The sequence below is a fragment of the Phycomyces blakesleeanus genome (genome assembly GCF_001638985.1).
Source record: "Phycomyces blakesleeanus NRRL 1555(-) unplaced genomic scaffold PHYBLscaffold_39, whole genome shotgun sequence".
Classification (NCBI taxonomy): Eukaryota; Fungi; Mucoromycota; class Mucoromycetes; order Mucorales; family Phycomycetaceae; genus Phycomyces; species Phycomyces blakesleeanus.
The window spans coordinates 288236-301314 of record NW_017265169.1 but is presented as its reverse complement, the minus strand read 5'-3'; the positions used below and the strand labels follow the sequence as shown (position 1 = coordinate 301314).

At 35.5% G+C, this 13079-nt stretch overlaps 3 protein-coding genes across 3 annotated transcripts; all 3 read right to left on the bottom strand.

Annotated features, from left to right (window-relative positions):
* Positions 1-117: 117 nt before the first annotated feature.
* PHYBLDRAFT_152885 (hypothetical protein) lies at positions 118-2838 on the bottom strand (the record flags this gene model as incomplete). Its single annotated transcript, XM_018433019.1, has 9 exons — positions 118-305; positions 408-491; positions 616-938; positions 1096-1377; positions 1483-1589; positions 1689-1813; positions 2155-2211; positions 2276-2304; positions 2441-2838. 9 exons carry the CDS (start codon positions 2836-2838, stop codon positions 118-120), a joined length of 1593 nt encoding a protein of 530 aa, XP_018284126.1.
* A 1630-nt stretch (positions 2839-4468) lies between these two features.
* Positions 4469-8111, bottom strand: PHYBLDRAFT_10626 (hypothetical protein; the record flags this gene model as incomplete). Its single annotated transcript, XM_018427939.1, has 5 exons — positions 4469-4916; positions 5640-6046; positions 6230-6745; positions 6983-7156; positions 7734-8111. Coding segments are annotated over 5 exons (1923 nt in total), but the record flags the coding sequence as incomplete, so codon positions are not given.
* Positions 8112-10825: 2714 nt separating this feature from the next.
* Positions 10826-12213, bottom strand: PHYBLDRAFT_160709 (hypothetical protein). Its single transcript, XM_018434235.1, has 4 exons — positions 11874-12213; positions 11632-11731; positions 11273-11504; positions 10826-11157 (listed from the first exon to the last, which is right to left on the bottom strand). Exons 1-4 carry the CDS (start codon positions 12059-12061, stop codon positions 11000-11002), a joined length of 678 nt encoding a protein of 225 aa, XP_018284124.1. The 5' UTR covers positions 12062-12213; the 3' UTR covers positions 10826-10999.
* Positions 12214-13079: the final 866 nt, after the last annotated feature.

Genomic DNA, 13079 nt, shown 5'->3' with positions numbered 1-13079 from the left:
TGATGTAATATGCTGTAAAACCAAGTATTATATAAAGATGAATAATAATGATATGTTTATATGCTTCTATGTTGTGTAAGGGTTTTTACGATATGGTATAGCTGCCGTGTGTCTGCTTTACACACACTCTCTTAGTTTTTGCCACTTCTTAGCATATCTTATGATTATGAGAATAAGACCACTAGCCAAAAAGAGAGCCACACCGCAAACAGTGAAAAGAATGCCATTTCCCATGGCATTTACAATATCAGATGCAATAAGTGATCCAACACCAGCCATACAATATCTAACAAAATTATTGCATGCTGTAAAATTTAAATAATTATACATTAAAGTAAAATACACAAAATAATAATAATTTTTTTTTTAGTAATTATTCAATAAATCAAACCTTCTTCTTCCTTTACCTGTAACAGAAGCACCTTTTTTACGGAAACAGTCGACCATGTATGCCGAAAGAACAACATTAGGAAACATAATCGTTACTCCAACTAAACGCATAAATATAGAAGAAGAAGTTAGTTTATAAAATAAAATACTTGCCCACATATCTAGTCACACACATATATATGTGTGTGTGTATAAGGACATTATGTTTCTTTTTTTTTTCTTTACCAAGGAATTGGAATGCCAGACCATATGCAAAATGGAGGTTTTTCTCAACGCACCAGCCATAGCCAGTAAATGCAAACATCTGAAGGACAATTGCGATGTAGAACAAGGGACCACCTAAACGCATCTCTGGGGTAGATTCTCCATTGGCCTGTACAACACGCTTGTTGTACAGTCGGTCTGAGATGCGACCACCCGAGATACCACCAATCATTGCCCCGAATGCCAGTGGAAGGTAACAGATACCCACAATTCCAGAATTAAGGTTGTACTGGATCGTGTATGTACGTGTAAAGTTGGTATTCAGAAGATAGAACACTAAGAATCTATATTAGCCAGACACAGATCCAGACACAGACACAGACCCAGACACAGATACAGAGAGATAGAGAAGTGAGTTTTTATATACAGATTACAAAGAAGAAGAAAAAAAAGAAGATTAACATTGACAATAGAAATAGATAATTTCATTGAATGACTTACAAGACACCCACAAAACTAACAGCCAGTGTGATATTTGGAAAGAGTAGAAGACGAAGAGCCGAGAGCGGATTTACGAGTCGCTTGGTCTTCTTTTTTACTGATCCATTGTTGTTTTCTGTTCCTGGAACTGGACTCGTTTCGGCTCCTGGAGCTGGTGCCGGACGCCAAGTCTCTGGAAAGAAGAAAAACATGGTGATCCAAATACAACACGAAAAGATTGACAAGAACCAAAAGTTGCTTCTCCAACCGAGACCTTGGTTTAGATATCCACCGATAATTGGTCTATAGACAAAATGGGTATTAGTTAATAAGATACTAATGATAATATCATTGATTTTTTATTTTATATTATTTTAGCGTAATGTATATATATGTATATAGTTTTACCCTAATGCAGGTCCTAGCAGTGGGCCGCATGTGTACCATGCAAACGCTTTCCCTCTCTCATGTGGCTCAAATATATCTGCAAGCGTACCCGCTCCCATAGACATCACCTAAAACCTTTGTGTTTAGTTATATTGGATTGCATTGCGTCGCCCTTTCTTTTTTTTTAAAAAAAAATTGCTATCTATTTAGTTGATTGAGAGAATTACCGATGAAGATCCAATTGCACTAAAGCCTCGAAAGACGATAAACATTGTAATATTGACAGAGACGGCGCAACATACACTGCCAACCACAGCTATCAAGAAAGATACAAGATATATCCGACGGCGACCTAAAATTATATTTTAAAGAAGAGAGAGAGATATATGCATTAGTACATGCATATACATATGTAAATGCACGTCAAGACATCACTGTCTTAGGTATATCTGTAAATCTTGAATTTATTGTACTTGCCGAAAACATCCCCAAAAGATGCCCATATTAATGGCTATAACCAAATAGAAATAAAGAGATTCGATTTGTAAGGCTTTGTAATCAAACAAGGTTATATTGGTACTTACAAAGAATGCAGTAAAAAAAGTAAAGATCGAGACTATAGTTAAATACAACAACAGAAAACATGTTAGAAGAAATACTAAAACAAAACAAAAGGATATGAAAAATACTTACGGGATGCATTCATGAGTGTATCTGTCGTATTGAAATAGTGTTGCATGGTAACCAAGGCTGGATACTATTGGACATTAACAGTCTAATTTTTTTTTGATAAATATCTATCCAATGAATATACTTGCATAAACAGTAGTAGATATTGGAGAACTACGATAATTAAAGCACAAGCGATAAAAAAAAATTGATGTGTTAATAACATTGGCATTGGCATTGGCATTGGAATTAGGATTAAGCTTATTATCATTATTTTGATGCTTATGTACATATCCATGTATGTTCTTACGTTGAGCCTGCCAGTGATACAATTAATAGAATAAGATATTTCTTGAAAGGTGAAAAATTCCGAGGGTCTGTGTGGGTCTCTTGTTTGACCTTCCAGAACTCATACCACGGTCTGTTTGACAATGTGACATTTGCAGAGTGTACACTTGATGCACTGTCATCTATTTGTTTGTCTGTAGTATACTGGGTATCATATTTTGTCGTATGATTTTCAATGGTAGATTCATCTTGAGACCTCCTTTTGTCGCCCTCTAGAGTACGAGTATCTTCATGGTCCATCTCTAAAGCCATCATAGTGGCGCCAACCATCGGACCACCATCGTCAAGAGAGATCACTAGCTCTCTCTCAAGATAGCTTTTGGAAGAATCATTTGTAGTGTGACGTGATAGTGGTTTCATGTATAATATCTATAGATCTATATATCTATATTTAATTAATAAAGTATTAATTAAAATGAAAAAGAAAGTAAAAGTAAAAGAAAGAAGAAGAAGAAGAAGAGAATATTTGGGCATTATATACGTACAAGTCAATACTTTGCTAATTTTTTTTTTAATATATGTATGTATTTAAATAATAGTAACAAAGACAGCTTGTAACATATGCACCAATCTTTCTTGATCTGGATCAATAAAGAAAAATAAGCCGAAATAGAAAAAAAGGACTAACGTTTTCCCAGTCTAATCTATTTCCCGTAAAGCGCACAGATCCAAATACACGCACACAAACACATTTATACATTATTTTCAACAAGTAATATCATCAACTCATCCAAGTCGATCTTGACTAACTGTGTCATTAATTACTAAAATCACTGTATATACAAATACAAATACATATGTATATAGGTATCTGAGAAAGTGTAGATATAGAAATAAAAGTAGTTGTGATTGTGGTTGTGGTTGTGGTTGTAGGTATGTGGGTATGTGGGTATGTGGGTGCGGGTACATACCATAACATCTACAAGCCAATATATATATATATATATATATATTTCAGGTGGTTCTCAACCTAACACTCAAATAATGATACCAGTAAAATAAAATAAAATAAAATAATAAAATCGAATTGAATACATAGATTGGCTATGTTAACTAAATTAACAAATTTCATGCAATGCATGCTCACTCTCTGTTTATAGACCGAGTTTACGGATATAGAAAACAAAAAAAAATCACGTATTATCTCAAGAACGACCCTAAATAAAATGGGCTCAAAACCCAAAAAAAAATTGTACAACGATATAGAAAAAGAAGGAATATTTCAAATATACTCTTTTAATAAGAAAAGGATAGTAATGGTTTGTATTTACATGCAATTCGTTGAATAATAATAATAATAATAATAATAATAATAATAGTAGTAGTAGTAATAACAATAATTGATGAATAGGTAAAGATAAAGAGCTAAAAGATAAGGAGATATAGATAAAGATGGATAGTGAGAGTGAGAGGGGGAGGGGATAGAAAATGTGGGGTTAAAGACATAAAACATACAAAAAATATACTATAGAACAGAAAAAAAAAAGGGTAATCAAAAGTAAAGAAACGAATGCAGAGTTTAAAGAATTAAAGAAGAAGAAGAAGAGTAAAAGAAGATGGTTTGTATTTTCATACCTTTTCATCTTCTTTCCCTCCTTCTTTCTCTCTTCTCTTCACCATCTTTCTTCTAGCCAGTCAAGAAGAATAGAAAGGGGAAAAAAAAAGGGGGGGGGGGAAATTTGGGATAATGGATTTTCTTTTCTTGATTGATTGAATGTAGAATGAAACAAGGCAATAAAAAAAATTAAGCTTGGCTCTACGGCCACAAAAGAAGAAGAAAGCAAAGAAAGGAAAACAAAAGAAGTGTTTTTTTTTGAAAGAAAAAAAAAAGAGAAAAGAAATATGAGACGAAATGGACTAGAAGAGGTATAGAAAGGAGAGGTTTGGGTGGTAAGGAATGGGATTGAAAATTGTGTGTTGGATGTTGGATGTTGGATATGATGGATGGAAGGAAAGATGGGAATTTGCTATTTTAGATAATGATCTACAGGCTGACAAAAAGATTGACAGTGTTGTGAATACCGCGACTCTCGAATGCCATCTGAACATCTTCATCAGAATTGATAGTAATATGATCACCGTCCTCATCTTGATACTTGAGTCTCAGCATTTCTTTTGGCTTGAGATTCGCAACCAGCCGGATCTTACGCTCAACTCTCTCCATCAACTCCAAGAAAGAGGCTTCTTGAGGGACAACGATCACATAGATTCCATCATGGTAACTCAATTTGACCTTCACAGATCCAGGGGAACTAGGCATGGTGCGATCAATAGGAGAGTGCTGTTGTGCATGGGATTCTCCGAGACGGGGCGTGGAGGTTGTGGGACGAACGATGTGTAGATTGTGATAGGGTGTACGTGAGCTGATAGGAAGCTGAGGTAAATCATCCCATTGCTGCTGATTGCCACCACTACCAATAGGTGAGTGTGCTGTATTGCTGTTACTATTAGAGTGGGCTTTCTGGATGTTTGGACTGCTCTGAGAGCGCAGGCGGGTCTGTAGTAAAGGAGGTGGGATGGGGTAGATACCGAGACCTGCCGGAGGAACTCCAGGTGCAGCCGAGTGTGACTGACTACGACCAATTGGCGGTGTTTGATGTGTGTAAAGGTGATTTCGACTGTCATCCGCTGAACCAGCGCTCAAACTGTGATCGCCAGCCATAAACTTGGTAGCGATTTCTGCCAGGGGAGAACTACTATCTTCTCCAGTCCGTCGGTGCCACACAGATCCAGCAGACCCACTGCTGCTAGCTGTGGAGACGCGAGAGCTGGTGGGAGACGAAGGAGTTGAAGGAGGGGGAGAAGCAGGAAGACCGTAGTCAAAAGGAGGAGAAGTGCTCAGCAGTCCTGTGGTTGTGCTGGAGCTAGTGCGTGGAAGTGAGGGGATGGAACCAGCAGATGTAGATGCTGGCGTAGAGGGAAGTGGAGGATGACCACGGATATGCTGTGCGTTATTGCTGTTGCTGTTCTCATGAGCTGGTTTAGTTCGGTGGGTAGTGTGATAGGCCTGAGCTGATACTGAATTATTTCGTTGGCGATGGTACTCGTCTTCTTCTTCTGGATCGTATTCCTCTTCGTCTTCGTCGTCTTCGTCATCATCAGAGCCGAAAGGATGTCCACTCAGGTGAGCATTGACCGAGGCATTTGGAGGTGGCATGGACAGAAGATGGGTATTGGGGACATTTGCCTTATGGGTGACCTTGATCTTTAAGAATGTAGCCTCCCATTTCTTCAGCTGCTCTTCGTTGCGGAACCGAAGCGAGAATTGCTCAACCTCTCGTTCTTTGTACTCCACCAAAAGTGACCACAAGCCCGGAGTTGACTTATTGTGGACGCCCAGGATACGACTGGCATAGATTGTGCACTTTGATTGCAGACTTCCGCGTCTCTTCTTTTTGATGGAGAGAGTGGTTCCCTTTGTGAGGATGTTTTTGGATTCCTTGATGTATTTGCACATCAGGAGGGTCTTTTCAAACAAGAAACAGTGGAGCTCTCGGTCGCTTTCATTGATTGACACGATCATCTTGTCTTGAAGAAGCAAGTGTCCATAGGTTTCTATAGCCAGATCCTAAAATAAGAGATGATGATATTAATTATGGATCTTAAGATTGATAACAATGATTATAACAATGAGTATTATTATTATTACTATTATTATTATCATTATATAATTTAAATTGAGATGAGAGATGAAGTGCATTTAATTATAAATTTGATTAATCAATTAGTAATTTGCTTATAAATTCTTTACCTCTAAATCGCATACTCTCCGTTTGAGTTCTTCGACTGCTTGAACGTTTTCATGTTGACGCTGGGTCTCGTTAACTTTGTCAGCAACTCTTCGGATAGCCTCAAGAGCTTGTTCGGTCTCTTGGTAATATGCCCAATCTTTGCTGGTGCTTTTGAGTAGCTGTCCCAAGAGAAGGGGATATTTGCAGATACGCTGTATGGGTTTGATGAGAATCGATGGTAGTTCATAAATTGGGTTCAAGATGTCGGCTAGTTTTTGAAGTTTTGGCGCTTCTTGGACTACCAAGTATTGGGCAGAGAAATAGTTTGCGCAGTAGGGTTCGTATACTGCGAATGCATCTTCCATCTGAGTAAACAAGTATCCTACACGTTGTTCTTCGGGTGATTTCTCGACGATCTCCTCTAATTGGAATAGGAAGCGACGTTGAAAATCGACGAGTGAATTAAGATTGCCAAAGAGATAATGAACACAATCGGACGAAACGATATTTTGGGATTGTAATTCACGCATGTAATTCTACAATTGTGTGTATTGTGTATAATTTAAAGAGCAATATTATTATTATTTTTTATGTATATATATATAAATATACAAAATAGGATGAGTATCAATGATTTCAATTGGTAAGATTTTGTGCATAGAAATATAAATTCAAATAAAAAAATAATAAAGATAAAAATAAAAGGTGCAATATTATTATTATTATTATTATTATTATTATTATTATTAACTATTAGTTAACTGTTACTTTACCTGTAGTAATTCCATGTCCTGGACATATTTGCGCTCCGTTTCTATGAGTTCTAGGATAACTTTGTCACGTGTATCCTTAGGAGCATTAGGATCCGAGTTTCGATGAGAGGAATGGGCAGAGATGATACCCCGCTCTTCCAAGAGAAGAAGAAGTTTGCTGATAGTATTGACAACCTGATTATTGATATATCATATATATGAATTAATAAATAATTATCAGTATGTGCACAAGAAATTACAGTAATTTAAAAGAAAAGAAAAAAAAAATATGAAGAATTGAAAACCAATAGAATTGGTGCGACTACAAAAGAAAATGCCATGGTCTTTCTATGTAGTACGATATAAAGCGTGTGCGAACCCCATTCCGTTTTGCTCACGCCGTTCCCAGCATCAAAAATAATAATAGTAATAGTATTCAATGACATCCTGACTTGTAGCACAATAAAGAGCACAAATACAAGAAGAACAGAAAGAGTAACAATCAAGCAAAGACAATGAAAATAGTAATATACGTACATACGTACATACGTACATACGTACATACATATGCATAGAAATATAGAATTAAAGAAGATGCTATTCTATTGCTTTTAAAGAATATTGCTTTTTATACATCTAATATACTAGCTTAATGTACTTGCCCATACACACATGCACATGCACATGCACATATAAATATCCATATACATATACATATACATGTATGTGTACACAGCATAGAAATAAAATAAAAAATTAAAAAGAAAATTACCTTTACAAATCCATTGGTGTCGTCTTGGTAAAGATCGGAGATGGTAAAGACGTCTTCTTCAGTAAAAGCTAGCTGATTTCGGCAACCCACGAGAAAATGATATATACTCTTTTTGCATGTGTTTAGTGTGCTGTGAGTTGGATCAGCGTCTATATGGAGTGGTGTTTCTGGTGAGAGGACATTGAAGATGGTGCAAAGAGGTGATCCGAGACGGGCCATGGCCCACAATTTAGAAAGTGGATCTCCATTGGTGAGTGTAGGTGTCGAGGGCTCTGATGAGACTATGTTAAGTGCCGTAGTATCCATCTCGAGATAAGACATCATTCCTTCGACTGCAGAAAGTCTATTGAGAACTGAACAGCATGTATGGTAAAGGGAGGTGGTCTGGATTTGTTTTGTGGAATGAGATGGGAGAGGAATGTCGACAACTGAGATGACAGGTAGTGCAGGCAAGGCACCTAGCGAGGGGGTCCTTCGCTTTAAGGCCAAGGCGCTCATTTGTTGTAAAGACAGGCAAGAGAAGTAAAAGTAATAATAAAAAAAAAAGAAGAGGAAAAATAGAAGAATAAGAAATAAGGATTAGAATAAGCAGGAGAATATAATATAAAATAAAAAGGGAAAATTGGAGAGAAATAAAGGACTGAAGATGAATTCTTTAGGTGTAAATGTTAATCAGATTTTAATTTTTTTTTATTTTATTTTATATTTTATTTTATTTTATTTTATTTGGTATTAAATATACATTTATACAAAGTATATATACATATAAAATCTAATTATTTTAACGAAGCAAAAAAAAAAAAGGAGTCTTTATTTAGATGTGGTATTCATTAAAGAGGTAGTCTAAAAGTACACAATTCAATAGAAATTCTAATAGAGCTTAACAAATGGGCCTAATACAAATACAAGCTTTTCTATTATATATATATATATATATATATATATCTTTCTCTCTTGTGATTCATGATCGTTCCATTGTACTTTCTATTGCTGTACCTTGCTTCTGATTGAACAAGAAAAAGGTTGCTGTAAATGTCGTTTTTGTATTTATTTATTTATACATTTTATTTTGGGTTTGTTAAGCACAGTCCAGACAAGCCATTATAAAATAAAATAAAATAAAATAAGTTTTGTATACCCTAATTCAAAAGGGAAACAAAAAATCGATCTTCATTTTGGAAGGGAGAACGGGGGGTTACCCAGGCCTAACCGAGAACTCCGTCCCTGGCAAACCCGATCCTTCACAATCCTCTAGTACTGGACTATTTCCATGTCCTCTTTCTACATATATTCCCCCTTTTTGCTTGTCTGATTCTAGTCAATAGGGTCCCAAGCCCCCATAATCTATTCTACCCAGCCCAATAACACCATACAAGACGCCAATCTTTTTCTTTTCTTTTGAATATCAAACAAATCACAATAAAGCACTCAAAAACCAATCATTTTATTCAAATTTTGCGTAACTTGCATTAATTTTCAAAGATATATATATATTTTATATATATAAAGCAACCCAACCCAACCCAAGCCAAACCAAACCAAACCAAACCAAACCAAAGCAAAATAATCACTAATAGATTATCAATCACTGTACAGTTCTTAATACTGTATATATATATTATTTTATTTTATTTTATTTTAAATATATATATATATAATAATGTAATGTTACACTTATCTTTAAGGGCAGCCAACTAAAATAATAATAGTAATACTAGTAATACTAGTCATAGTAGTCATAGTAATAGCGTTAAGAATAAAGAATACATTTCATTCATACCCTCCATGCTTCAATAAGAATAATAATTGACCTCTTCAATTATCTATAAAAACCATAAGAAAACATCAAAATGTATATATAAAGAAATAAATTATAGAATTTTTTATTATTATTTCCAATCACAACAGTTACGGTTTGTACGGCAATTTATGATTGGACTTTGTAGCTGTTAATTCTCGGTATTTATCACAAGTTACTAATTATATGAACCATAAGAATAAAAACCAATATATTAATATCAAGTAAGTAGTAATGATACCAAAAGATTTATGGACAGCTGATCTTTCTTTCTTTCTTTAAATATTATTATTATAACCATTTCGTTTCTTTACTAAACTTCTTGTACCTAATGGTTTCCTTATCAATTTGGATTTCATACACAGGTTACACTCAAATTACAAAGAGTCCCAAATACATTATAAACTAATCAAAAACACAAACCAGAAAACAATAAAAAATAATAATGTCTGTCTATATTTCCACTTTACACAATAAATTAAAGAATAAATATGTATACAGGTTATATGAAATTCTCATGTTAATTCCATATAATTCTTTCTCTTTCCTTTTATAATAATAATATTAATAATAAGAACATCTTAATAACAGAGATCATAAGGGACCAACGTTTTCTGATGGGACACGACGTTTCCATCTAACCAGACTAATTCATTCTGACTACCTATCCAGGGCCGGGTGTCTCTCTCTAACCCTTCAGGGCTAAATGGCGTGTCCTAAACAATATAAAATATTAAATTCAATTATTAAAGACTTTGTAGCGTAATCTTGTTGAATATTTTACTATTTATTAGCCCTTCTCACGCATTTGAAGTATTTTCTCTTTCTTTCACCTACTTGTATTACCAGAGCTTAAAAGCACCCACATCTCACTTTTTTTCCCCAAAGAACAAAAGAAAGTATTGATACGAATATTCTATATCCTTAGGGACCAGATATAATTAGTCTATGTCAGTAAAAAAAAAAAAAAAAGAAAAAAAGTCGCAACTTGCGGGCTGGGAGAATCGAAATGTCGTGTCCCGTAGGATAGCTGATAATAAATTTATTCTGATCAACGATGGAGCTCACAGGCTCAGGACCACCACTCTCATCAACAACATTTCCATGCCCATCTTCATATAAAAGTATTGGAGTCATGTCAAATTGTTATGTCATTAAAAACACAAAACCCTGAAAAAAAAAGAAGAAAGAATGCTCGTTCTCCTTTTATATTTTTCGAGTGCCAAGATTTCTAAGCAGGCGACGTTGATTCTAAAGATACGACATCCATTACTGAAAATAAGACATTGATTTTGATTGGTCTATTATATAGATTTTAATTGGCTGTGATATTGCTTGTTGGATTCACTGTATAAAATAGAAAATATAATATATATATATATATATATATTATTCGTGAGAAATCCAAGTGGGATTTCACACTTTTTTCATAAATGTATATATGCACGTTTAATTATCGGCATATGCTTCAATGCTGGATCTCCACTCTTTTCCCAGGCGACCAATCGATAATGACCCGGCGAATCCTTGCCCAATATTGTAATTGAACGGTGTATTCCTTTGCGAGCTCATAATCTCCCTTGCCAAATGCTCCCGAGATATGTTGAACAGCCTCACGGTACTTTTCTAATTTAACAATATTAATATTAATATTAATATTAATGTGTACGTACGTACGTACGTATGTGTATGTGTATGTGTATGTAGGGTTTTCTTTTTCTTTTTCTTTTTCTAAACTTACCATCATTAACCTTCTTGAGTCTTGCTACATCTTCCTCAGTCTCTGCCTCCTCCAGTTCCTCACGGAATTCCATTACGTCCATCAAAAGTTCAGGGTCCTGAAGGGATTCCGACTCACTCACCTGCTTACCCTTGAGGGACAGCATATAGTGTGCGCGCACAAGAGGGTCCAACAGTGTATTGTAGGCTTTGTTGATCACAGAAGATTGGGTTTGGGCCAGGGAATATTCGTGCTATTTAAGTTTAACACACAATTCCTTGATCTCCCCCCTCTTTTTTCTTTTCTTTCTTTCTTTCTTTCTTTCCTTTTCTTCCATTGATTATGTAATTTAATTTTACTTGATTAAAAAAGAAATTTACCTTTGATGCCTGAGAATAACTATCTGGGTGTGCCTTTTGCTGCAATCGCAAAAACTTCATTCTCAAGGCTTTGGTGTCTACGTCGAATGTTGGCTCATCACTAATATCATCCACCCACCCACACAAAAAAGGATAAAGAAAAGAGTACATTTATTAATTTGTTTATCATTATCATTACCATTTTTATTCATTCTATCATTTTCTTCTAAACAACCAAGCAAAAAAAAACATGGAAAACTTACTGGTTAGGTCCCTTTCCTACATGGAGTAATCTAAAGAAATTAATGTCAGAAGGCACAGGCTGAATCGCCCCACAATCTTCATTGTCACAATGAAGATCAACATTAGGAACAGGCGCCTCGCACTTCCAACATGTTTTGTGGTTGTCATGATGTGCCGCATACCACATGGGCCGACTGGCAGTTGTCATTGTACGCATCGAAAGCCTGGGATAGGTTATTGGCACACTTTGACCAAGTTTTCTCGAAAGGTTCACCCGGGTGGTGAAAGTACGGGTGCATGCCAATATAATACTTCTTGAACGCAACAGCATTTTCTTTATGTTGTATTAAAGCTTATTGTTTAATAATCCAAAAAAAAAAAAAGATTCAAGCTAAAATATTAGCGGGGTAGTTTTTTTTTCTTCTATATATAATATATTAATCTTTTGGGATTAATGACGCAACAGATGTTTCTCTTATTAGAAAAAAAAAAGAGTGCATATTTTATTCATCAGATACTAATAATAATAATAATAAAGAAGCGCATTTCATACAAGCATTATGGCGCTAAAAAGACGAATAAGAAAAAGGATAAAGAAAAATAAAATAAAATAAAATAAAATAAAAAGATATAAAAAAAATTGTGCCTAAAGACTTGTGCGTTGTTGTTATCCGTGTTGTGTGTGATTGATTGTGTGTATGTGTGTGATTTTTCTTTTTTGGTTATTAATTACTGCTTGCCTTGTTTTTAAACAAGTCATGTGTAGGATTCTTGGAAATTATTGGGTAAAGCGGTTCATCATGTCCTTGATGCGGTTACCAGGAGACTTGGTACGGAGATCTTTGATAGCAGGGGAAGTAGAAGTACGTCCTCCAACCTCAACATGTGCAGGTCCAAAATGCTCAAACTTGTTGCGAAGTTGGGAAATCTCGGGGGTCTGACCACGGAGAGAAGAAGCAGTGTTGGACTCGGCGGAGATCTGCTCAACACTCTTCTCAACCTTGATGGTCTCAGACTGAGTAATTGCAGCAACCTCATCATCATGTACGTCGCTAGATTCCTCCTCATGCTCTTCGTGCTCTTCGTGTTCTTCGTGTTCTTCATGTTCTTCATGCTCTTCATGCTCCTCGTGAGAAGCCTCTGCGCTAAGACTACCCTCAGGAGTAACAGACTCAGTCGCAGTCACAGAAACCTCATCCTCAGTCACAGTATGCTCAGAGTGAGTT

Coding starts and splice junctions, on each gene's coding strand:
- PHYBLDRAFT_160709 (XM_018434235.1), bottom strand. CDS start 12,061: ATGACAACTGCCAGTCGGCCCATGTGGTATGCGGCACATCATGACAAC. Junction 11,732..11,873: donor GTAGGAAAGGGACCTAACCA/GTAAGTTTTCCA, acceptor GGATGATATTAG/TGATGAGCCAACATTCGACG. Junction 11,158..11,272: donor ACTCAAGAAGGTTAATGATG/GTAAGTTTAGAA, acceptor TTGTTAAATTAG/AAAAGTACCGTGAGGCTGTT.